At 43.7% G+C, this 26,804-nt stretch overlaps 1 protein-coding gene across 1 annotated transcript in view; it reads right to left on the reverse strand.

The window, feature by feature from the left end:
* The window catches only part of slit2 (slit homolog 2 (Drosophila)), a 503,804-nt gene that overhangs the window by 87,822 nt on the left and 389,178 nt on the right, over window positions 1–26,804 (reverse strand). Inside the window, exons 14-17 of the mRNA XM_068037597.1 lie at window positions 20,377–20,540; window positions 15,371–15,521; window positions 12,101–12,175; window positions 5,979–6,122 (exon numbers count right to left, since the gene is read on the reverse strand). Coding sequence (XP_067893698.1) covers window positions 5,979–6,122; window positions 12,101–12,175; window positions 15,371–15,521; window positions 20,377–20,540 — 534 coding nt within the window. The remainder of the gene's footprint in view (window positions 1–5,978; window positions 6,123–12,100; window positions 12,176–15,370; window positions 15,522–20,376; window positions 20,541–26,804) is intronic.

The following is a 26,804-nucleotide window of genomic DNA, read 5'->3' on the forward strand; positions in this document are numbered from 1 at the left end:
TTGGGTGGGACTTGCACCCCTCTGAGACAGGAAGTCCCGCCTCCAAAAGCTGCTGGCCAGCCAGGAGTGATGGCTACTGCTGCGACTGCAAACAGTCAGGACTGGCAACATGCATGAGGTAAGTGTGTGGGGCCTTGCTGCGGATGATCCGCTGGTGTTGCAGGGTGGGGGGGAAATCGCTCAGTGAGGGGGGAGGTGCCCTGGGGAGATGGCTTGTGCCGCGGGGAGTGGGGGGTGGGGGACACAGGGTGCCTGATCAGGAGGGCCCCCCCACAGCCCGCAAGGAGGCCGTCAAGTTTTACTGGGCAGCCTTCTGAGCTACTGAAACACCCACCCGCTGCTGGTAATATACCAGTGGCAGGGGGAGGAGGCCCTTAAGTGGCAATTAATTGGCCACTTAAGGAGCTTCATTGGCTTGGGGCGGGTGGACTGTTAGTCATCTTCCCCGCTCCTTGTAAAATTGCAGCGGTGGTGGGATGGCGACGTGAATGGCACCCCTCCACCTCCCACTCAATTTTATGCCTCCACCCACTGCCTCCAGCCTGCTCCTGCAGGAGCCTAAAATTCCGGCCAAACTCTGTTACTGAATTTGAAACTGTAGTACTTCACAGTCAGAAAATAAATACTATTTAAAAAAAACACATTGCTCTAAGATTTGTAAGTTTAAAATTGGTTACAAAATGTACAAGAGTACTTGTAAAGGGCGGGAGGAGCCTCCATCCCCATAAGGCTATTCTGGAAAGTTTGCCACAAGTTGGGACCTGGTTTAGTTTCTGGCATACATCTGCCCAAGTTATAGCAGGAGCACACCGCAATGGCCATGGATTTTCAGCACCATAGCTCGTCTTGTCCCTGATGGTACTGTTCTAAGATAAATTAGCACACAGAATGGAAGCACTTTTGATGGAAACAAATGGGCCATAGGACCTGATGAATATCAGAGAAATGCAGGAGCAGCTGAGTATGCTAGATTGTAAGAGCAAAGTAACTGCATGACATTACCTGTGGAATGAAAAAAATCAGGCTGTGCTTTGGAAATAGCTTGTGTTCTAAAGCACATATGGCCCATTTGAGGCATTGCAGCACCACCACGCCTTAAGAAACACACTTTTATATTTCTATAAAAGATAATGCAGGTGATACTTCTATGCAGTAATATTTACATCTTGCATCAGGGGAACTAAATTCCTTCCTGTTCCACAGCTGTAATAATAAGCCAAATATTCAGCCCACACTGAGAAAATCCAACCCTTCATCAGCATGAAGATCCCAAAGCTTTATATGAATACTCTGACCTTTAGCTTGCTATCTCTGGGCTCAGCTATATGTTTCTTTCTGGCTGGAAGGCTAATGGATTAATGGCAATGACATTTGCAAATCCAGTCTTAATTTTGCAGATTATATGTTTCGAAAGACTCAGTGCCTCGACAGTAGAAGCAAAAATTGTTCAGCAAACCATCCTTGCCTTCGTGACATATTCTGTAACTTTGTTCAGTCCTGGTGAGAGAAGAAGTTCTTTACTGATTGTTTCCCCACAATTTTCTCCCTTCTTCTTTTGAAAGCACTGACTTATGCTGGGGTACAATTTGTGAGGGTCAGCTGCCATCTGCTAACTTTTCCCAAACCCATGATCTCCATCACCTAAAAGGACAAAGGCATCAGGTGCATAGGAACTCTATTTATCCAAGTTCCCATCTAAGTCACACGTCATCCTAACTTGGACATATATTGCTGATCCTTCACAGTCACAGGGTCAAAATTCAGGAACTCCCTACCTAACAGTATTGTGGGAGCACCTTTACCACATGGACTGCAGAGGTTCAAGGTGGCAGCTCACCAGCACCCCCTCAAGGGAAACTAGGGATGGGCAATAAATGCTGGTCTTGTCAACAATGCCCACATCATGAGTATGAATAAATAAATTCCAAACTCACCCCAGTGGCCATTCTTGTGTATGAGCCTAGACAGTGAGTATTGGCCATTTGACTTTGGGGAAAGAGCAACTCCATCAGCATTTTCCATCAAGGGCCACTGGATAGTGATCAGAGTAGTGGCCCTGGTTGAATTTTCCCCTCCCTAGCCCAGGGGCACAGAGATCTATTGTAGTGCCTGTAGCAAAAAACCCCTTTTTCTTGCTTTTGTTTTTAATGAAGCAGATTTCAAAATTTTGTTGCAATACAAAGACAGAGTTCTGCTTTTGACAAGATAATTTAGTAATGAGAAGATTAGTATAGGCTGGCATGGTATATTTTCAATAATATAAATCCTCCCTCCAGTATCATGCCTTTCCCCTACTAATGGCCAAGGAATCTAGGGTGCTCAAATGATAAACAGGTCATTATATTAATATGATCTGAATTAGCACTGTATGTGATCAATTCCATGAACGTGTCTGTATTCATCAGTAAAAATAAACTTCAGAACATGAATTAAAGTAATGGGTGAGGTTCAAAGCAATAGAATAACCTATTGTACTGGACAAAATTATTAAACAGCTAATAATTTCACTTCAGCAAGTCCATGCATCAGTTAATAAACCTAAAACCCGCCTATCAGTGAAATGTTTTCCTAGCCATTTATCTCTCAACCAAAACCAAAGAAAAGGACATTTATTTTGTTCCTGTGCATGGAACCTTGCTGTGCAAAATTAGCTGCTGTGTTTGCCTACAAACAGAGGAACACAGGAACATTCAGCCCCTCAAGCCTGTTCCACTATTCAATTAGTTTATGGTTGGTCTGTACCTCAATTCCAATAACCTGCCTTTGCTCCATATCCCTTGATACCTTTATCTAATAAAAATCTTCAATATCAGTCTTGAAAATTTCAACTGACCCAGCATCCACAGCCTTTAGGGGAATGAGTTCTATGTTTTCATTTCCCCTTGTGTGAAAAACTGCTTCTTGATTTCAATCCGAAATAGCCGAGCTCCAATTTTAAGAATATATTAATTTGTTCTAGATTCCTCCACCAGAAGAAATAGTTTCTCTGTATCTACTCTAGAGAATAACTGAATAATTGTAAATTTGATTAGATAACCTCTAAATGCAAGGGCACACAAGTCATATTTTCACATAGTCCTTTAAGCCCTTCTCGTGAATGTGCACGGTACCCCTTCCAAAGCCATGAGGTTCGGTGGCCAAAACTGAGTACAGTATTCCAGATGGAGTCTGACCAAAGCTCTGTACAACTGAATCATAACTTTCTCCCCTTTCAGATATTGATTACTTTTTGCACTTGTGTACTAGCTTTTAGGAATTTGCATACATGGACACCTAAACTCTTTTGCCCTCCACAACTCCTAGACTCTTGTCATTAAGAAAATATTCTGTTTAGTTTTTCTCAGATCAAAAGTGTATGTGACCACATTTCAAAAGTAGTTCATTGGCTGTAAAGCATTTATATATTATATAAGGCATCATATATATGCTTTCCTCTTACATATATGTACCCACTAAAGTGGTGTATGGTGAATACTTTAATAATAAATATTCAGAATGCATTATTCAGTATAAATGTACATATGCAAAAAATTGGAATGTCAATATCCATGTCAGTGTATAATAGGTGCTTTTACATTTGTTGCTTCCCGAGTTCAGGTTGTGGAACACCAACCATGTGAGCCTGTTGTGAGCTCCTCATGTTCAAATTGCTAAAACTACCACTTTTATTGCAACAGCAGAATCATGCATCCTTGGAAATGAGGGTCTATGTTTCTGTCTTTGGGATAAGGGAGTTAAATCATTGGAGCGAAGAAGGATGAGAGGTGACTTGATAGGGGGGTACAAGATGATGAGAGGCATAGATAGAGTGGATAGCCAGAGACTTTTTCCCAGGGCGGAAAGGGCTATCACCAGGGGGCATAATTTTAAGGTGATTGGAGGAAGGTTTCGGGGAGATGTCAGAGGTAGGTTCTTTACACAGAGAGTGGTGGGTGCGTGGAATGCACTGCCAGCCGTGGTAGTAGAAGCAGATACATTAGGGACATTTAAGTGACTCTTGGATAGGTACATGGACGATAGTAGTATGAAGGGTATGTAGGTAGTTTGATCCTAGAGTAGGTTAAAGGTTCGGCACAACATCGTGGGCCGAAGGGACTGTGCTGTGCTGTACTGTTCTATGTTTTATATCTAGGCACAGCTCAGAATCACACCTGATGCCAGTCTAATACCTGATACCAGAGGGCAGGGAGTTCCGGGGACTGGCTGGAATATTGGTGTGGGCGGCCGTCAGGACAAGGTAAGTAATTAGGCGTTACTTAACATTTATTTAAATATTTAAATTAAACTCCTGGTGCCGAGTGGCGGGGGAGCCGCCATGAGGCCTTGCCAGTGCCGGTAAAATGGGGCGGGGCCTTTCCAGCATCGAGGCTTATGCGGGCCTCTCCTGGAGGTATTTTCCGAGCCGCCCTGCCATGACCTCTGACATCAGAGGGCTCGTAAACTCCATCCCCATGCTGCTTCTTGCACCTGCTGTCACCGTGAGAAAAATTATATGTGGCTACTCTCTCTTCCCAAACAAAAAAAAGTTGACAGTCAACTTCTTGCAAAGTAATGGTCCCTTTAGAAGGACATGCATTTATATAGTCCATCACCATGTCGACAGGATTACAACCAATAGATTACTTTTGAAGTGTTGCTATGTAGGCAAACATGGCAGCTACTTTTGCACACAACGGGAAGGATTTAGTGGAGCTGGCAGGGCTCCTGGTGCCGGGTTGAACAGGTGGTGGGAACCTGGCCTTGGCCATTCAGAGCCCCGCGGCTCTATTTAATGGTGCCAGCCAATTAACTTCCGGCACCAGGATCCCCTTCAAGAATGGGGGTTCCCGTCTCCAAGAGTTGCGGGCCAATCAGAGTGAGAAGCTCAGTAGTAGTGCCAGCACCACCAGGAGTGGTGACCAATGCCAATACTGCAGGAGGTCTTGGAACCAGACCCAGCACTGGAGATCTGGACTCAAGGTAAGTGAGGCGGGGTTGCCAGGGCCAGTCTGGCAGGCCCTGGCGATGGGGTGAGGGAGGGTAGGCGCTGAGTGCAGGGGGGTGGGATTCAGGGAGTTGGGTTATTTTCCACAGGCGCCTTCCGTGGGCCACAGATTGCTCACAAAGGAAGGATCCCCCTCCCAATCCTACAGGGAGATCACCTCATTTTACTGGACAACCTCCCTGTATGGCAGAGGACCCCATTGCTGGCATTAAGTCAGTGGCAGGAGGAAGATGCCCTCAAGCAGCTGATAATAGACTTTTTAAGGACCTCCATTGGCCTCTCGTGGGAAGGCTGTTGTCGGCCTCTCCCACCCCAACTTTATTGCAGTGTGACAGGAAGGCGATGGGCCCTCCGCGCAACCCTCCCCCCGCCACCTGTTGCAATTTTATGGGCTCCCCTGCCTCCAAACCCATCTCCAGGGGGCCCATTAAATCCAGCCCAGCAAGGAACCTTAAATAGCAAAGGATAGAATGACCATTGGACCCTCAAACAAGCCTACTGTCATTAGCATGCTGATGCAAGTGTAACAGGTAAATGCGCTTGTGTGCCGTTCTCCTGAAGTCTGAGCAGAAATGTAGAAGTGCATTTAATACCTGCAGAATAAAGAGAGTCTATGAAGCCATGATTTTTTTTTGTGACTTGATTGGGTGCTTAGATGACTTATACCATTATCCTTAAAGTCAGAATAGAAGGTCAGTGAATTTTGAATATATTTATCAAAAAATATAAATGCTGATTCCTGATGAAATGTAAACATGTCCAATTCCTTTCTCTGAATTGAGTGCTAAATATCAGGCTGCACGCATATAATCTAAACACTAGGGGAAAATAGGGACAGGGCAGCCAAGGGATAATAATAACCACAATGTCATAGGGTCAAAGCACATCAATAGACTGAATCAAAACTCAGGAGGCAGTTGTTGTGACCTATCATGAGGCATTTTTTTTCCAGTTGTGCAGAATGGAGAATAAAAGGCAAAATTGGTTTACTTACAGTGTTTTAAGACTATCCAGTCCTTTGAACATTTTGTGGTGCACAGCTTCCAGGCGGTTACTGGTCAGTAGCACTTCATTCACACCTGTAGCTCCCTCAAACACAGCCTCCTCAATATCTGTAATCTTATTATTGCTCAAGTTTCTAAAAGACAAAGCATGGACGAAATTCAGAAAATTACAATCTTAACCATCTGAACTGGGCTTAAATGTTAGTTTTCAGCACATGAGCTTTACTTTGTATGGATATAGGAAGCAATATTAAATGCATGGCATTTTCTTCAGTAAGCAATCTAATGGAGGTATCAAAAACCAATCCAATTAAATTCTACTAATACAATCAGATAGCAGAGTGAACTCTGTCTCTCCACAATAAACACATTAGGGAGGAATTTATGTCCTCTGACAGAACAAAATTCTGGTGTACTTGTGACATAAGGAGTTGGAATTTGGAGCAGAATCCAGATCTGCAGGACTTCTGCCCCATTTAAGTTGAATGTGAAATTGTGCTAAGGGGGTTCTTCTTCTGCCTGCCTCACTTACACTGTGACAGTAGTTTATGGCATATCTCAGGTATTCCTAGGTTATCCTGGAAATCCACCAAGATGTACTCCTGAGAGGCCAATCGGTATCTGTATTTACTGAGGGTAATCATGGGTTCCATTCTGGGCCTGAAGTAGGCTGCAAAGTTAAGACAAATGGCTATTGCAACAAGGGCTTGCCAGTATAGGACAGCAGAAACTATGAACTTAGCTTACCACTCCCCTTTGGTCTGAGCAACCTCTTTCATGCCCTCTTGGGGTGACAGGCTGCTGCTCTGACTTTACACTGTCTCCACAGGGTAGGAGTCACAGCTGTGGTTTACTAGGTATGGATGTCTGGCCCTACTACTTAAATGACCGTGGGCTTAATTTTCAAAACGGGGTCTGGAACCCAACGCCCAGATAATTTATGGGCCCCAACATCATGCCTGAGCTGTGTTGTTAATGCAACGAGATCTTCAAATGTTAATGCCCTAATTGGGCAGAAGATGAGCTCAGCATCTAATTAGTGGTTTTCTGAATTTATTCTAAACAGATGCAAAGTCGGGCATTCTCCATTACAAGCATGCAATCCTCTCCACCTGATTCTCCTCTCTGTGCACTATCCAGGTGATTATTTAAAGTCTAGCAAAGAAGATGCAAACTTGTTCCATAGCTTCACATGGTTTTCCACATTGGCACATTTAATATGCTAATCAGTAGTTCTGAAAAGCTGACTCCTTCACCGAATTGTTCCAACAGTACCTGGGCACCGACTGCATAGTCCATCTATTGAAATGTTGAGCTACAATGAAACAAACTAATCAACAAGGCAAGTAACTGAACAAGGTGTGGGTTTTGTCAGTTCTTTTGTGAAAGGATGGCCATTGATAACCTGCACCTGGCACAAGCACTGGGATGTGCCCACTGGGAACCGTAGGCACCCTCCCTGCCGCAGCACCTGGGGTCAGGGCTGTATCATTTAATTGTCAATGGTTGAAGCCTGTACCAATAGTTATGCATCTCAGACACCAACCAGTTGGGGTGAGGCCAGAAATCCCAACCTGTTCTGGGCATGGTTCCATGCCCCTCCCCATACCACCACCACCCCCACCCCAAACATCTTTCGGGTGCCCCATTGGCCTTCTTTATCAGGGAGCTGAAAGATATTTCAGATATTTCTAAGATCCTTAGGCCACGGTCCAGGCCTAAGTTCACATACACTGGATGGTGTACACACGATCTCACTTGGTGTACATGCCCACCAGTGGATTCCCTCGCCAAGGATATGGAAGCTTCCAGCCTGCATGTCCCTTTACTCTGGGTACACCCTCTGTGACACGGGTAACCTGGTTTTAGCATGGACAGAAGCTCTTCCCCAAAGTAAGTGCCATGGAAGCTAGCAGGGAAGGCTGTGACCCAGTAGATCCAATACACAGCCTAAATTATACCTCTTCTGATGGATTCCTGTTGGATGTACAATGGGAGGGCAGCAAGAGGATAGTTGATTCCCAATATCTTTATATTGATTTATGTGCACCTTGTAGAAACTCTTGTTTAAATACGCATTACTTGTAGTCAGCATCATCAATTTACTTTTGTTCTCTGTGCTGAATTACCATCTAGTCAAGAAATTAATTACCTAATTAGTGCTACTGGTCTTGTTCTGGTACATTCAGATATGACAAGAAAATGCAAATGCTTCACTTGTCCCATGACCTATTTTTGTTGCCTGAGTCAGGAAGTGAACCATAACTTTCAAGTCCTAATGCCATTCTAGAAAAACCTCTTAAAAATAGTTACCGGTACTTAAATAGTAGTTTAGACTGGCAATAAAATCCGTTGTCTAAAATAGTTCTTTGCTCTCAATAAATATGTCATTAATTTGGAAAATTAGAGACATGTGTTATATGTGTTTTTGGGATCCTTAAGGGGGAGGGGGAGCACCCCCAAGTCGTGGTCCACATAGGCACCAACGACATAGGTAGGAAGAGAGATGGGGATTTAAGGCAGAAATTCAGGGAGCTAGGGTGGAAGCTTAGAGCGAGAACAACCAGAGTTGTTATCTCTGGGTTGTTGCCTGTGCCACGTGCTAGCGAAGAGAGGAATAGGGAGAGAGAGGAGTTGAACACGTGGCTGCAGGGATGGTGTAGGAGGGAGGGTTTTGGTTTCCTGGATAATTGGGGCTCTTTCTGGGGTAGGTGGGACCTCTACAAACAGGATGGTCTTCACCTGAACCAGAGGGGTACCAATATCCTGGAGGGGAGATTTGTTAGTGCTCTTCGGGGGGGTTTAAACTAAATCAGCAGGGGAATGGGAACCTAAATTGCAGTGCCAGTGTACAGGCTGTTGAGAGTAGTGAGGTAGGGGATAAGGTTACAGGGACGCAAGAGGGCACTGGCAAGCAAGAACTTGGTTTAAAGTGTGTCTACTTCAACGCCAGGAGCATCCGGAATAAGGTGGGTGAGCTTGCAGCATGGGTTGGTACCTGGGATCCTGATGTTGTGGCCATTTCGGAGACATGGGTAGAGCAGGGGCAGGAATGGATGTTGCAGGTTCCGGGATTTAGATGTTTCAGAAAGAACAGAGAAGAGGGTAAAAGAGGGGGGGGTGTGGCATTGTTAATCAAGGAAAGTATTACAGCGGCAGAAAGGACGTTTGAGGACTCGTCTACTGAGGTAGTATGGGCCGAGGTTAGAAACAGGAGAGGAGAGGTCACCCTGTTGGGAGTTTTCTATAGACCTCCGAATAGTTCCAGAGATGTAGAGGAAAGGATAGCGAAGATGATTCTCGACAGGAGCGAGAGTAACAGGGTAGTGGTTATGGGGGACTTTAACTTTCCAAATATTGACTGGAAATACTATAGTTCGAGTACTTTAGATGGGTCTGTTTTTGTCCAGTGTGTGCAGGAGGGTTTTCTGACACAGTATGTGGACAGGCCAACCAGGGGCGATGCCACATTGGATTTGGTACTGGGTAATGAACCCGGCCAGGTGTTTGATTTAGATGTAGGTGAGCACTTTGGCGATAGTGATCACAATTCGGTTAGGTTTACCTTAGCGATGGGCAGGGACAGGTATATACCGCAGGGCAAGAATTATAGCTGGGGGAAAGGAAATTATGACGCGATTAGGCAAGATTTAGGATGTGTAGGATGGGGAAGGAAACTGCAGGGGATGGGCACAAACGAAAGGTGGAGCTTATTCAAGGAGCAGCTAATGCGTGTCCTTGATAAGTATGTACCTGTCAGGCAGGGAGGAAGTTGTCGAGCAAGGGAGCCGTGGTTTACTCAAGAAGTTGAAGCGCTTGTCAAGAGGAAGAGGGCGGCTTATGTTAGGATGAGACGTGAAGGCTCAGTTAGGGCGCTTGAGAGTTACAAGCTAGCCAGGAAGGATCTAAAGGGAGGGCTAAGAAGAGCAAGGAGAGGACACGAGAAGTCATTGGCGGATAGGATCAAAGAAAACCCTAAGGCTTTCTATAGGTATATCAGGAATAAACGAATGATAAGAGTTAGAACAGGGCCAATCAAGGATAGTAGTGGGAAGTTGTGTGCGGAATCAGAGGAGATAGGGGAAGCGTTAAATGAATATTTTTCGTCAGTATTTACAGTAGAGAAAGAAAATGTTGCCGAGGAGATTACTGAGATACAGCCTACTAGGCTAGATGGGATTGAGATTCACAAGGAGGAGGTGTTAGCAATTTTGGAAAGAGTGAAAATAGATAAGTCCCCTGGGCCAGATGGGATTTATCCTAGGATTCTCTGGGAAGCCAGGGAGGAGATTGCAGAGCCGTTGTTGTTGATCTTTAAGTCGTCATTGTCGACAGGAGTAGTGCCGGAGGACTGGAGGATAGCAAATGTTGTCCCCTTGTTCAAGAAGGGGAGTAGAGACAGCCCTGGTAATTATAGACCTGTGAGCCTTACTTCGGTTGTGGGTAAAATGTTGGAAAAGGTTATAAGAGACAGGATTTATAATCATCTTGAAAAGAATAAGTTCATTTGCGATAGTCAGCACGGTTTTGTGAAAGGTAGGTCGTGCCTCACAAACCTTATTGAGTTTTTCGAGAAGGTGACCAAACAGGTGGATGAGGGTAAAGCCGTGGATGTGGTGTATATGGATTTCAGTAAGGCGTTTGATAAGGTTCCCCACGGTAGGCTATTGCAGAAAATACGCAAGTATGGGGTTGAAGGTGATTTAGAGCTTTGGATCAGAAATTGGCTAGCTGAAAGAAGACAGAGGGTGGTGGTTGATGGCAAATGTTCATCCTGGAGTTTAGTTACTAGTGGTGTACCGCAAGGTTCTGTTTTGGGGCCACTGCTGTTTGTCATTTTTATAAACGACCTGGATGAGGGTGTAGAAGGGTGGGTTAGTAAATTTGCGGATGACACGAAGGTCGGTGGAGTTGTGGATAGTGTCGAAGGGTGTTGTAGGGTACAGAGGGACATAGATAGGCTGCAGAGCTGGGCTGAGAGATGGCAAATGGAGTTTAATGCGGAGAAGTGTGAGGTGATTCACTTTGGAAGGAGTAACAGCAATGCAGAGTACTGGGCTAATGGGAAGATTCTTGGTAGTGTAGATGAGCAGAGAGATCTTGGTATCCAGGTACATAAATCCCTGAAAGTTGCTACCCAGGTTAATAGGGCTGTTAAGAAGGCATATGGTGTGTTAGCCTTTATTAGTCGGGGGATCGAGTTTCAGAGCCACGGGGTCATGATGCAGCTGTACAAAACTCTGGTGAGGCCGCACCTGGAGTATTGCGTGCAGTTCTGGTCACCGCATTATAGGAAGGATGTCGAAGCTTTGGAAAGGGTGCAGAGGAGATTTACTAGGATGTTGCCTGGTATGGAAGGAAGGTCTTACGAGGAAAGGCTGAGGGACTTGGGGTTGTTTTCGTTAGAGAGAAGGAGGAGGAGAGGTGACTTAATAGAGACATACAAGATAATCAGAGGGTTAGATAGGATGGATAGTGAGAGTCTTTTTCCTCGGATGAGGATGGCAAACACGAGGGGACATAGCTTTAAGTTGAGGGGTGAAAGATATAGGACAGATGTCAGAGGTAGTTTCTTTACGCAGAGAGTAGTAGGGGCGTGGAACGCCCTGCCTGCAACAGTAGTAGACTCGCCAACTTTAAGGGCATTTAAGTGGTCATTGGATAGACATATGGATGTAAATGGAATAGTGTAGGTCAGATGATCGGCGCAACATCGAGGGCCGAAGGGCCTGTACTGCGCTGTAATATTCTAATTCTAATTCTAATATACTTTAAGAAGATTGTAATTTGGAGAATGCCGCAAGGGATGTTACAGGAGATTGCTGAACTTGCTGGCTTGTTGTAGCTGGCAGTCACTGCTGTACCAGGACAAGAGGTCAGCTGTCCGAATGCGAAGTCTTGAGAGATGCCAGTGCTCGACTCATGAAGAACTGCTTTTAGCAGGAGCAACTTGCCAGCTCCAGTGTGCCTCACTAACAATCCTAACAGCACATTACATGTCACTTGTGTAATTGTCTTAAATAATGTCTTTCACGAAATAGAACTGACAGAAGTGGGAGCTGCTCACCAATTGCAGAGGGGAAAATTGCTCTAAAGTTCAAGTTCAACTCACATTTTGCGGAGCTGAGGGAGTTTCTTGAAGATCCCTGTGGCTTCCAATACTGTAAATTCATTGTTGTTAAGACGCCTAAAGTGTTCAAGTAGGAAATAAATAAATTAGAAAAATTCCTTCATAAGAACATTTTTTAACCTAAACTTTTCACACTTCAAACCTCCAGTTTTTGCAACATGAACCTAATGCTTCCTTTGTGGTAGCTTTGTTCAATTTAATGTTGAAAAATTTACTTCCAAATATTCTGAATTGAAGTTGGACAGCTAAGAATGATACATTTTTGGATTTCACTTAGCTTTGTTGTAAACAACAATTTTTTAATTAGATAGAGATTTGAATATGGTGCCACGTTCACTTTCAAATAGGAAACTGAATCATGTTACCTTCCTTCAGGAGCACAAGGATGACCTGAAGGGAATATGAGACTGAGTAAAGCTTTACTTAGGATCATGGCATTGTTTCATCCCACTGCTAATCATGAACATGGGGCTGAAACGCACCACTATGAGTTTGGACCATGTAGTCGCACCACCTCGACTTGGAAGTGCGAGTCTGCATTGAGTCACCTTTATGCTTGAATGAAGAAGCAAAGTAGAAATGTTGGCATTCAACTCCCCTGCCCCAACCCACCCACCTGGCAGCTTTCTCCCTCTTCTCCTGAAGGGGTTGACCTATGCTGAAGTTTATCAAGCAGTAATCTTGTGCCATTCTTTAAGCGTGCACTTTGACGGGAGTACTGGTCATGTATTTGACAGGGTGGCAATATAGATGATTCTTTTCTCATTCAAATTCTACAAAAGTGTATTTTCCAGCAGGAATCACTGGAAAACAATCAGGATGGGGAACCATAGCTGAGAATCTATCTTCTTAGTGCAGAAGCATTGAGTCCAATTGTAACATCCAACTGATGACCCAGCTGAGGTCAGCTAACCCCAACCTCATGTCTCAGTTCCATGCTTGGTAATGTCTTTACCAATTGAGCTATTGGGTGCTCGAAACCTTCATAACTTGAGAACCAATGTCTTAAGCAACAATTAAAATTAGGCCATTCAGTTTATTTTTATGAATAGGAAATACTGCTTTAACCATCGAAGAGCTTCTGTAGCTGGGATATGTGGGCTGCGTGTTACAATTTAGCAATTTCAGCACAGACCTTTGCATGACCAAAGTTTGGGCATGGGGTTAGCACACTCGATTCCCAACCCTCAAAATTTTCGAGCCACGAATCACGTGGGCTATGTGTTGGACATGTTATCCACTGGGGGTTATAAATTGCGTGTGCTATCCCCGTGGGTTATAAATTGGGCATGCTATCCACTGGGGGTTGTAAGTAGGGTGTGCTATTTCTGTGGGTGTGTTATCCCTTATTGGTTATAAATAGAGCATGCTATCCACTGGGGGTTGTAAATACGACATGCTATCGCTCTGGGTTATAAATTGGCCGTGCTATCCCAGTGGGCTATAAATTGGGCATGCTATCCACTGGAGGTTGTAAATAGAGTGTGCTTTTGATAAGGTCCTGCATAGGAGATTATTTAAGAAGGTAAGAGTCCATGGGATCCAGGGTAATTTGGCAAATTGGATCCAAAATTGGCTTAGTGGCAGGGGGCAGAGGGTAATGGTCGAGGGTTGCTTTTGCGATTGGAAGCCTGTGACCAGTGGTGTACCGCAGGAATCGGTGCTGGGATCCTTGCTGTTTGCAGTGAACATTAATGACTTAGACGTGAATATAGGAGGTATGATCAGTAAGTTCACAGATGACATGAAAATTGGTGGTGTCGTAAATAATGAGGAGGAAAGCCTTAGATTACAGGATGATATAGATGGGTTGGTAAGATGAGCGGAGCTGTGGAAAATGGAATTTAATCCTGAGAAGTGTGAAGTGATGCATTTTGGGAGGACCAACAAGACAAGGGAATATACAATGGATGGTAGGACCCTAGGAAGTACAGAGGGTCAGAGGAACCTTGGTGTACTTGTCCATAGATCACTGAAGGCAGCAGCACAGGTAGATAAGGTGGTTTGGAAGGCATATGGGATACTTGCCTTTATTAGCCAAGGCATAGAATATAAGAGCAGGGAGGTTATGATGGAGCTGTACAGAACACTAGTTAGGCCACAGCTGGAGTACTGTGTACAGTTTTGGGCACCACACTATAGGAAGGATGTGATTGCACTGGAGAGGCTGCAGAAGAGATTCACCAGGATGTTGCCTGGGCTGGAGCATTTCAGCTATGAAGAGAGACTCGATAGGCTAGGGTTGTTTTCCTTGGAGCAGAGAAGGCTGAGGAGGAACATGATTGAGGTATAAAAAATTATGAGGGGCATTGGTAGGTTAGATAGGAATAAACTTTTTCCCTTAGCAGAGGGGTCAATAGCCAGGGGGCATAGATTTAAGGTAAGAGGCAGGAGGTTTAGAGGAAAAATAGTTTCACTCAGAGGGTGGTTGGAATCTGGAATGCCTGAAGAGGTGGTAGAGGCAGGAACCCTCACAACATTTAAGAAATATTTAGATGAGCACTTGAAATGCCATAACATACAAGGCTACGGGCCAAGTGCTGGAAAACGGGTTTAGAATAGTTAGGTGCTTGATGGCCGGTAGAGACATGATGGGCCGAAGGGCCTGTTTCTGTGCTGTACTCTATGACTGTGGGTTATAAATTGGGTGTGCTATCCACTGGAGGTTGTGAATAGAGTGTGCTATCCATTTGGGGGTTGCAATTAGGGCATGCTATCGCTGTGGGCTATAAATTGTGAGACCTATGAGATGAAGCTCTGTGCCGGGAGCACGAAACTGAAAAGTTGACCCCCATATTGTTTGATGTCTCTCTCACTAAGCAGACATAACAAACTTTATTCAGTTTCTAATGAGTTGACACCTCATGTACAAGGAATCAATGGAGAACAATAGTTTATGGTTAACAAAGTCACTTTTGTAACGTAATACATGAAAACCAAACCCTGTTTCAAAGAATGTGGTCACTGCTGTCTAAATTCTATTTTTTCCATAGAGCCTAGGCAACACCAGCATAATTATTAATACTTGCTAACAGACATCCAAGTGATTTCCCCCTTTTTTCTAATGATCATGTGCAACCAACAGCCCTTCTCCCATAAGTGTACCTTCTTTCTTTCAGCTCAAGGGATGTGGGCCGACTGCCTGTAGCCATTTTCTAAATGAATTCTACAGTTCTTTGTTTCATTGCCAAGTGTAGATGAGAAAGACTAAGCAAGTAAGTGTGGGGTAGTGGGCTTGCTGTGCCAACTTACAACTCCGCAGTGTACTGAGGGATGTGATCAGGAATTTTGGTGAGCCTTTGATTGGAGCAGTCCACAGTGGTTCCCTCGCATCGGCACTTTTCAGGGCAAGCAAGATCCAGGAAGCAGTCTCCGCTGAGTTTGGCTCTGTAATCCTCTGTGCCTGCAGATTATTTGAGTCAAAATATGCAGATTACTCAAGTCAGCAAACTGAAAAGCAGGCATTTTAACAGGAGAAGTAAAAATATGTAAAGAGACTCAACAGCAAGGCAGGAAAATTTTGGGTAGATTTTACAAAGACCATACTGAAAGCAAACTTACAAGACCTAAAATATTATACATAGATCTTGAACTTTATCCTACAGTAAAGCCAAGATCCAGAAGAGTAGAGGTAGCATTTACCAGCTGACCTTTCAATGCAGGCTCCTTCTATTGCAATTTCTACTACAAAGCTAACTGCCTTCTCACTACTCCTCAGAATGTCGCTAAGCCTTATCTAATTCAATTTAGTGCTCCCACCTGAGCCATTTGTTTGAAATAGTGAGTGGAATTCAAAAAGACTGAACACTTCCAGACCTACAGCAACACATCTGCTACAGTCATTACATTTGTTCTTTCACCTGCTTTTTCCTACATCAAATCAAATTGCCACATTTTTTATGAGAATGATTCAATCAGCCATGGCTGCAATACAAATGTCATAAAATTGGTCTCTAGCTCTAAAAGTCTCTGTCTATAGAACTACCATCCTGAGCCTTGTTGGCCTTTCATCAGAGAAGAACAGCACACTGCCTCTCTCTAGATACTTCTATTTGTAGCTTGGCATGCTGTAGAAGGCATACGTGACGCTCCATGGTGCTTGACAGAACCATGTTTTATTCGTACCTTGCAACCACATGGTTAGATCAAGCACAACGGAAAATCCCGCTGAGTTTCAGACCGCATCAGCTAGGCCAGGTAAAAGTGTGAGGGAAGGTAGTACAGGAAAGAAGGCAGAGCATCTGCTGTAAGAGGTGCAGATTGTAGCAGTGGGCAGCTGGGGTACAACAGCATTAGTATAAACAAGGGAACATTTTTTTCACATTCAGTTAATGTACAGCAGAACAACTATTGTGAATTATATGCTGAACACAAGCAATATACATGCCTACATGAAAGAATAGCTCTTTTCAAATGGATATTGCTCAAATTCAGTACTTGATGTCACTAGCCAACTAAGCACTACTAAAAACCTGATATGTTGGGACACATAAAGGTATGGAGAACGGGGGCACTTGTGATTGAGCGCTGGATGGTTTCTTACAGGCTGCCAACAGGGTGCGTGTGAGGCATCAAGGTAGGAGTATAAAGGAAAAAAAACAGCTGGGGGTGGGGGGAGAGTGTTGGACCAGATCTGAAGGAGAAGGTGAAGATGGGCAGAAGTAAAGTATCAGGTAGCACACAAATTTGTACTTACAGCCAAAATGGTGAATTCCTGCAAAAAGTAAAGAAGCACAGAAGGAAAAGAGAGACAGAGCGATTGCATTTATATTCAGGAAAGCAAAGAAAGCAGCCAATCCATTTGTGTTAAGACTCTGCAGAACATTAGCTATTAATTAGGTTGAATGAAATAGATTCTTTGTGGGGACTAACCTTGACTCTCTTATTGTACCCAGGTAGAGTACAATACTAAAGAGAATTAGCCAGACAAGAAACTGACCAACTACCAACGAAGAACTGTATAGTGTCATCACACTAAATCCCCCTTTAATTATTCAATCAATAAGCTGAACTTATTGGACAATGACACAATTTCTAAATAAGACCAGTGTTTATAAATAATTATGGGAAATATAAGGGATTTTGTCAAAAATATTTGAATTTTTCCCATGGCTATAAACAAGGCCTAAAGCATGCTCTTGGATATATTAAATATTTCACTTAATTTACTAGATACACATATTTAATAATTACTGTGTGCTGTGAAACCATTCCTTACATCTCAATAAAAATGTACTTAGTGAAAACAGTTCCAGGTCTTAATCTCAGCTATTTTTTGAGGATTTATTCTTAAAGCAGTTCTGGTTTGGACTGGTTCAAACATATATGTGGTATTCAAACTGGCACACCAGCCTGTTTGTGCAACACTACAATCACACATACATACCCGTTTATCAACTAACATATAGGTTAGCAGGAAAAACAGCTAAAATGTTAGATAAAAGTGTTGATTGAGAACAATCTAACCTTCATTAATTATAGCAACAAAAGGCACAGCTACACAGTTGCCAAAGATATGAAAATGGAATGAAGGGTGATTCTACAATCCAGCATTCCGAATGGGAGGTGGAGTTCATAGGCAGCCTTTCTTGGGAAGTAGAAGATGGATAATCTGCAACTTTTTAAAGACAAGCTTCCTCTAAGTGCAGTTCGCCACTGGGAGTATCAGACCGCAGAATCGCCCCTACTGTCTGCTCAGTATATCCACAGTTGCACAACAGTATTTGAAAATGTGCACAGTTGAATCCTCTTGGGTGCTTGTTATAACAAAGTTTATGGATACTGTACTAGTGGTCTGCTGTGCAATCCTTACTCTGATACACTAATACTTGTCCATATTAAATACTTAGTGTCAGCCAAGGCTCAGTTGGTAGAAATCTCACCTTTGAGTCAAAAAGTTGTGCGTTCAAGTCCCACTCAAGAATAGCACGTAATCTCATGCAATACTGAGGGAGTGCCATATTGATGGAGGTGCTGTCTTTCAGATGAGACATAAAAGTTATTGTGGTGCTATTTTGAGAAGGGGAAGTATCCTCAGTGTCCTGGTCAATATTTATTCCTCAACCAACATTACTAAAACAAATGATGGTAGGACAAAACTTGAGTATTGCTGAAAATAGAGACATGTCGAAGTTTTTCATCTTGCACTCATCAGGACTATCCCCAAGAATATCAACGTAAGGGAAAAAACAACTTTATACTTTATGAGAAGACAGTGCTGATTGGTTGGCACGTGAACTCTGATTGGTAGAGGCACTGCCATGGAGAATGCACCAGTTTACATTTTACGGTGACTGACAGTTAGCTGCTAAGCTTTGTTTGAAATTTAAACCAGACAGCTTGACTCTGATTGGTCAAGGCATTGGAGAGGGGCTTGGTGTGGGTGCAAGAGCTGCACTAGAGGCCAGAGTCAGATAAATGGAAAGGTTAGGCTGGGGAAACCACAAAAGGATTTAAATACAACAATGAGAATTTTAAATTTGAGACATTGGGGTATTGGGAGCAATTTAGGTCAGCGAGAACAGAGAGGGGTGATAAGTGAACAAGACTTGGTGCTGAGCAGGAGACAAGCAGCAGGGCTTTGGATGAGTTGAAGTTTACTGAGGGTGGAAGGTAGTAGGTCAACTAGGAGAGCATTAGAATTGTTGAGTCCAGGGATGTCGAAGGCATGGATGAAGGTTTCAGCAGCTGTAGGGCTGAGGTAGAGATGAAAGCAGGTGATATTATTGAGCTGCAAATAAATAATGTTTGTGTTGGTGAGGGTCCGAACAGAAGCTCAGATCAGGACCCAACATCCAGTATTGGATGAGCCACAATTCTCTTCCATCAAACATTGGGAAGATCAAAGCCTTTGCCCCTCCAGCTCCCACCTTCCCCCACCCCATCCCACCTTTCACTGCGCCATTGGCATCTGTGCCTTCAACCATTTAGGCACCATATTCTGGAAGTCCCTCCCCAAATCTTCTGCCTCTCCACAGCCCTCTCATCCTTTAAGACCCTGCTTAAAACCTACCTCTTTAGCCTAATTTTTGATTACCCCTCCTGATATCGCTTTTGCCTCTGTGTCCATTTTTTCTCTGTCTACAGCTCTGTGAAGTGCCTTGGGTCAATTACACTCCGGGCACTGTACAAATGCAAGTTGTTATTGTTGTTGTAAATCAGTCCTCCTCCAAGGAATTTCCAAGTCTTTGACAACACAACAGGAGTCTGGGAGCAGATAACTCACGTGGCTTCACAAAGAAGGAATGATGTTTGGTTTTGTGGATATCCTAGGAATTTTCTTGCTTTCAGGACAGGGCCTTAATTTTATTTTTCACAGCACTAAGTGGATTAGTTTATGATTAGAGCACACAAGATACTTTCTTCTGGTATAATTGATTGTTATACCTCCCAAAGTACCATACGAAGTAAACTTCGCTTCCTCCACCAATGGAATTGTAACAGGGGAGGTCAGATGATGTTGTGATCCATATTTCTTATCTAGCTTTAAGTGTTTACACCGTCCCCTTTCCATGTGATATGAACAAAAGCTTTTCGTTGAAGCAATAATGTACGAAACGCGACAACAAATGCTTAACTCCACTAAGATGGGAGTAAATAATGCGCTACTATCTTCAATAAATAGTGACCATAGTTCGGAATTGGCAATAAAACCAAAGAACAATAAAAAGAACTCTGACGCATGGCAACTGCATAGCTGACACAAGGAAACATGGGCTTAAGGATTCAGCTACTTGGATTAAAAAAGGTTTCATGCAAAGCTCTTGGTAGGACCAGATTCAGCTACCGAAAAATGCTGTCTATTGGGGAGATTCACCAGATTACTACAGCATGCAACACTCCACTAAATCCTATGGGAAATCCACAGCTGGTCAGTTCTGCTGCAAGACAAACCTACCTGGAATGAAATATTGTTCTTTTGCTATAAACATAAAAAAGAGAGAGAGAGAGAAGACAGAAGAGATGCACCTGAATGTTAGCAGCCGAAGGAAAAAGAAACAGTTTATTTCATATTAAATCCACAGGTTGCAACTCATTAACAATAAAAAATGGCAAAGCAAACTGCACAAGACTGGTGTGTTGTAATTAGCACTGAGTTAGAAACAAAAGGGTAAAAAAAAAGATTCCAAAAGTTTTAATAATTCACAGAACAACAGATGAATTTTCAGAATCCATAAAAGAGTAGCTTCCAGCCAAGACAGTGTAATTAATATCACTACATATATAAATAAATAACAAAGTTCAAATAATTATATTACCTGAGCAGCGGAACTTCTTGCTCTTGATCTGCCCGATCCTCTTGTTTGCCAGACGGCGAGGACTAGTGCAGCGGGCACCACTTGTCTCAATGGGGTTTGCGTGGAGATAATCCGCAAGCCATTTCAGGTGGCAATCACAAATAAATGGGTTCTGAGCCAAATGCCTTTTATGAAGGTGAACAACAAAAAAACAGAAGGATCAAAAAAAAAATGTATCAACCCTGTCCATAGGATATAAAACAGTAGTGCAAGGAGCTCTTCAAAGGAAGAGGTACAGCAGCTAATGGTTCCCGTTGTTAGTTGCAGCTGTAATGCATTTAGTGGGACCCGGATACATTAAGAATTTACAATGTACGACTTAGCATTCGATGCAGTGACTTTTAGTCCTGCATCACATTCAAAACTGCTTATTACCTGCATAGATGAGATATGACAGAAGTGTAATGCTTCCTACTAAATTATTTAAGGCAGACAGGAGCTGTGAAGGCATATATTGCTTTCATTACCAGAGATGTAAAAACTGCATTATTCATGTATAACTGTGTTATTAACTGTGGAAATAATTCCTGAAAATAAAAATCACGAGCAACACCACAAAGCTAGTGGTATCCTGGGTAAGGGGTGAGTTGTGAATTTCGAGATACAGCACTGAAACAGGCCCTTCGGCCCACCGAGTCTGTGCCGACCATCAACCGCCCATTTATACTAATCCTACACTAATCCCAAATTCCTACCACATCCCCACCTGTCCTTATATTTCCCTACCACCTACCTGTACTAGGGGCAATTTATAATGGCCAATTTACCTACCAACCAGCAAGTCTTTTGGCTTGTGGGAGGAAACCGGAGCACCCGGAGGAAACCCACGCAGACACAGGGAGAACTTGCAAACTCCACACAGGCAGTACCCAGAATTGAACCCGGGTCGCTGGAGCTGTGAGGCTGCGGTGCTAACCACTGCGCCACTGTGCCGTTACAAAGTGAAGAAAACACAAATGGTAGTTATTGGGCCTTCTATGACTGGATGAATAGATAGGTTTTTCTGCAGTTGTGTCTGAGAGTCCTGAATGATGTATTGCCTCCATGGTACTAGGGTAAGGGACATAACAGTGTGGGTGGAAAAGTTCTGGAAAGAGAGAGTAATCAGCCAGAAGTTATAGAATATCTAGCAACCAATGACATAGGCAAACAGAGGATGGAGATTTGCAAAGGGAGCTTGAGAAATTAGGCGATGTATTAAAATTCCAGAATGTCGAGAATAGTAATCTAAGGATTATTGCCTGTTCCAGGCCAGGTTAGAAACAGCAAAGCTTAACAATTGGTGTAAAAGGGAAGGTTTAACATTTCTGCGACATTGGCGTGAGATCTCAGGCAGGAAAAACCATACAAATGGGAGCTGCTTCACCAAAATTGAGCTCTTATCAATATCCTGACAGAGAGGTCAAATAGAGAACTTGGGGAGGATTTTAACTAGGGCAATTTGAAGTTTTCACCCAGACAGCTTGGCAAGGAGAGGAAAAGATAACCGCAGAATTAGTGGAGGTAGGAACTTTTATGTCAGATGAGATTTTAATAAAGGAGAGGATATCAAAAGTAGGGAAATTAAGAAACCATGTGGTAGTAAATGTCGAAAAAAAATTGATAGGGTACGATTAAGAAAGCAGAGTCACTGCCTCAAGACTCTATATACAAATGTCAAGAACTTGAACAAAGTGTATTCTAAGAAAGAGAACTATGATTAAGGCCCTACCAAATTCACGGTCAAATTTTACATGTTTCACAGTCACAGCATTTTAAGAATCATGATTTTCACAATTTCACATTTTTAAATCATAAATTTCAAGGTGTCACAACAAACCATGAAAATGATCAAGTTAAACAAAAAAAAGACGGGAGGTTTCTGGTTTCAAATGGCATTTATTGTATATTCAAAAACTATTGTAAAAAGCTGACTATAAACAGGTCACATTCTTTACCCACTGAAGTCAGTGGTTAATATGAGCATGGAGAAATCTGCAACTGTCTCTTTCTTCATTCCCTCTCTCTGTGCTGTGAACACCTGTCTGTGTTTAGACATAGTTCTCTCCACATACACAGAGTTCGTTGGAAATGTCAGACAGCGCCGTGCTAGCCATGCAAAGTGGGGATTCTGTATTCCACAGAGTTCCGAAACTGCAGCTCAGGCAAAGTACTATCTGCTTCTTTCACAATGCTTTTATAAGCAGGAATCTCCAGCCTACAGTTCTTGTCAAAGCCAGGAATCACATCAAACGAGTTTAATCCACCATCAACAGGTGCATTTGCACAGGATCAGAGATATGCACAGCTTTCAGGAACACTGCAGAAGGTTGTGGAAACCTCTGAGCCACATTTTCTTCACCACTTGACTCTTCCCCGTAGCAGTAATATTATTTGAGCTTCTTTGCCATGCAAGAAAACACCTGTTGAAAACAGGTAATTAATTTAGAGTCATCTGAGTGTTATTCATTTGACTGTGCTTCAGCCCATAACAGTACAGCCATTACTTTATTGTAAGCTTTTTGGATTGTGATGTGTCAGGATTGAAACCAAGTGATGAAATCCATCAGTCTTGTAGCATTCTTGGCAACAAACTGAACCTCCTCATCAAGCTGAGCATCGTTTTGAAGGGTTACAATGTCTGTTAAAACCTGTTCGTTCGGTGTCAGTTTGAGCTCTTCTGAGATGCACTCTGAGTAGTATTTCAGGTGAGCTGCATGATATTGAAATGCCCGAAACCAGGAATTTCAATTACTGGCTCTGGAGGAAGGGCAATGTTTTGTTCTCCAATTTCAACCATTTCAGCCGCATTTGCAATGTGTTGGCTGTATGAAAGCTTGTAGTTAGGGCAGTGTTTGAAGATCTTTCTAATGTAGCTGACAAGACAAATTATGGGCTACATTTTGTCACGCTGATGAGGTGCCTGCCTCGGTCTTTCGGTGCCCCCCCCACCCGCACAATTTACCGCGCTCAGGCACTTAAGTGCCAACCAGAAGGCTGGCAGGCAGCTCAGTAGTATTGGCAGCACCACTGGGAGCAATGGTCACTGCTGGCACTACAAGAGGCCTTGGACCCAGGCCCAGCGCTGGAGCCCGGACCCAAGGTAAGTGAAGCGGCTTTGCCAGGACCAGACCAGCAGGCCCTGATGCGGGCAGGGTGGGGGATGGTGGGCATTTAATGCAGGGGGAGAGGGTCACGTAGGTGAAGTGTTTCCCAGTGGGCGCCCTCCGTGGGTCACAGACTGCCCATGGAGGAAAGCCCACCATAAGCCTACAGAGAGGTTGCCTCATTTTACAGAGTGACCTCCCTGCATGGTGAAGGCCCCCCTTCCCTTGTCGCTTACATCCCAGTGGCAGCATGGAGAGGCCCTTAAGTGGCTGGTAATTGCCACTTAAGGGCCTCAATTGGCCTCTGGGCAGGAAGGCCGTCGTTGGCTTATCCCGCCCCCAACTAAATTCTGGTGTGACCGAGAGGCGATGGGCCCTCCACTCCTTGCCACAATTCAATGGACCCCTTTCCCACTTCTGAACCCGTCTCGGGGTATGGTGGGGGGGGGGGGGGGCGGGTGGCGTGGGTCCATTAAATGCAGCCCTATATGTCCATATGTAATATGGACATCATTAGGCATTACACCTTGGATCACAGATTTGAAAGCTATTATCATGTCAGTTGCATTGTCACTAATGAAAGCAGACACTTTGTTTAAATCTGCACTGTATTTTGAAAAGATTTTGTATATCACTTGGGAAACTGTGGTATAATTAGCAGCTTCTAGGTGAATCCAGTCTCTGAGCACTGTTGTGAAGCTTTCCAGACTGTACATTTTTGGCCTTACCAGACATAAAATCAAACAAAACATGTAGCAAATAGTTGTAATAAAAACAGAAAGTGCTGGAAAAACTAGCAAATAGTTGTCTTGCTTATCGGTGGACTCATCACAAATAATTGCAAAAGACTCACGTGTTAATCCAAGACTTCATCTTCGCAAAATGTGTAGCAAAAACCTTGGGTAGGTAGTCCTGTCATAGCTTATTTGCACTTGGCAAGTAACCACCACTTTGCACATTATGTTGAATGAATACCTGCAGCTTTGGGTGATCAGGTTTTTCCAATGGTATGTTGGCACTTGCAAAAGCATCCACATGTTCCATTGTAACCAACTGATGATTTTCTGAGCTCTCTGTTGACTTCTTAAAAAGAGATGAAATCGTTGTTTGCTTTTTTGCGCGTTCGCTTTCCAGCAGTGCAGTGTCGTATGCTTTCTCTGCTGCGATGGCTTTCGGACTCTAAGTGGCGTGGAACTGTTGCCTGCCATGTGTGATCCAATGAAACATTGTAGCTTGTACAAAACAGTATTCCATCATCACCATACAGAATTTAGCTTCCAAATTCTTTCACTTCATGTGCTGCTGTAATGGTTGTGGCCGTTTTTGATTTGTTCATTCTGACATTCTCACGTGTCTGCGAATACTTGAAACTGTTTCTCTCAAAACTGCATCGGAAGCCGTCCCTCATCTCTCATCTACCAATCAGTGTGGTGAGCGTTGATGCGAAGTTTGCAAAATAGCTGATTTCATGGAGGACCCAAGATTTCATGGATTGTGCATTTTTCACAGCTATGAATTTGGTAAGGCCCTAACTATGATATAAGAATCACAGAGACATGATTTAATGATACAGACTGAGAGCTAAATTTACAGGGATAGAGATTGTTCTGAAGATATGGAAGGGAACAAAATAGGAGATACAATTGCTCTCTATAATAAAAATAACCTGCTGGTGACTGGGATGGGCGGTCAGGTTCAGGTACATAAACTACAACAATTACTTGTCCTTATAGAGCAAAGTAATGTAATAAAATGCCCCATGGTGCTTCACAGGAATATTGTAAAGCAAAATTTGTCACCGAGTCACATAGATGATATTAGGGCAGATGGCCAAACGTTGGTCAAAGGGGTTAGTTTTAAAGGGCATCTTAAAGGAGGAAGGACAGGTAAAGAGATGGAGTTGTTTAGGGAGGGAATTCCAGAGCTTAGGCCATTGGCAGCTGAAAGCATGACTGTCAATGGTGGAGTAATTAAAATTGGGGATGCTCAAGAGGCCAGAATTAGAGGAATGCAGATATTTTGGAGGGTGGGGAGGAGGTGGAGGAGATTATTGAGATGGGAGGGGTAAGGCTGTGGAGGGATTTGAAAATAAGCATAAGAATTTTAAAATTGAGGCATTGCTTAACTGGGAGCCAATGTAGGTCCAGTAGTACCCCAGGACATGCGCGATGCCAATATCATCACCCTCTATAAAAACAAAGGTGACCGCGGTGACTGCAACAACTACCGTGGAATCTCCCTGCTCAGCATAGTGGGGAAAGTCTTTGCTCGAGTCGCTCTGAACAGGCTCCAGAAGCTGGCCGAGCGCGTCTACCCTGAGGCACAGTGTGGCTTTCGTGCAGAGAGATCGACCATTGACATGCTGTTCTCCCTTCGTCAGATAAAGGAGAAATGCCGTGAACAACAGATGCCCCTCTACATTGCTTTCATTGATCTCACCAAAGCCTTTGACCTCGTCAGCAGACGTGGTCTCTTCAGACTACTAGAAAAGATCGGATGTCCACCAAAGCTACTAAGTATCATCACCTCATTCCATGACAATATGAAAGGCACAATTCAACATGGCGGCTCCTCATCAGAGCCCTTTCCTATCCTGAGTGGTGTGAAACAGGGCTGTGTTCTCGCACCCACACTTTTTGGGATTTTCTTCTCCCTGCTGCTTTCACATGCGTTCAAATCCTCTGAAGAAGGAATGTTCCTCCACACAAGATCAGGGGGCAGGTTGTTCAACCTTGCCCGTCTAAGAGCGAAGTCCAAAGTACGGAAAGTCCTCATCAGAGAACTCCTCTTTGCTGACGATGCTGCTTTAACATCTCACACTGAAGAGTGCCTGCAGAGTCTCATCGACAGGTTTGCGGCTGCCTGCAATGAATTTGGCCTAACCATCAGCCTCAAGAAAACGAACATCATGGGGCAGGACGTCAGAAATGTTCCATCCATCAATATTGGCGACCACGCTCTGGAAGTGGTTCAAGAGTTCACCTACCTAGGCTCAACTATCACCAGTAACCTAGATGCAGAAATCAACAAGCGCATGGGTAAGGCTTCCACTGCTATGTCCAGACTGGCCAAGAGAGTGTGGGAAAATGGCGCACTGACACGGAACACAAAAGTCCGAGTGTATCAGGCCTGTGTCCTCAGTACCTTGCTCTACGGCAGCGAGGCCTGGACAACGTATGCCAGCCAAGAGCGACGTCTCAATTCATTCCATCTTCGCTGCCTTCGGAGAATACTTGGCATCAGGTGGCAGGACTATATCTCCAACACAGAAGTCCTTGAAGCGGCCAACACCCCCAGCTTATA

The sequence above is a fragment of the Heterodontus francisci genome, chromosome 1, assembly GCF_036365525.1.
Source record: "Heterodontus francisci isolate sHetFra1 chromosome 1, sHetFra1.hap1, whole genome shotgun sequence".
Classification (NCBI taxonomy): Eukaryota; Metazoa; Chordata; class Chondrichthyes; order Heterodontiformes; family Heterodontidae; genus Heterodontus; species Heterodontus francisci.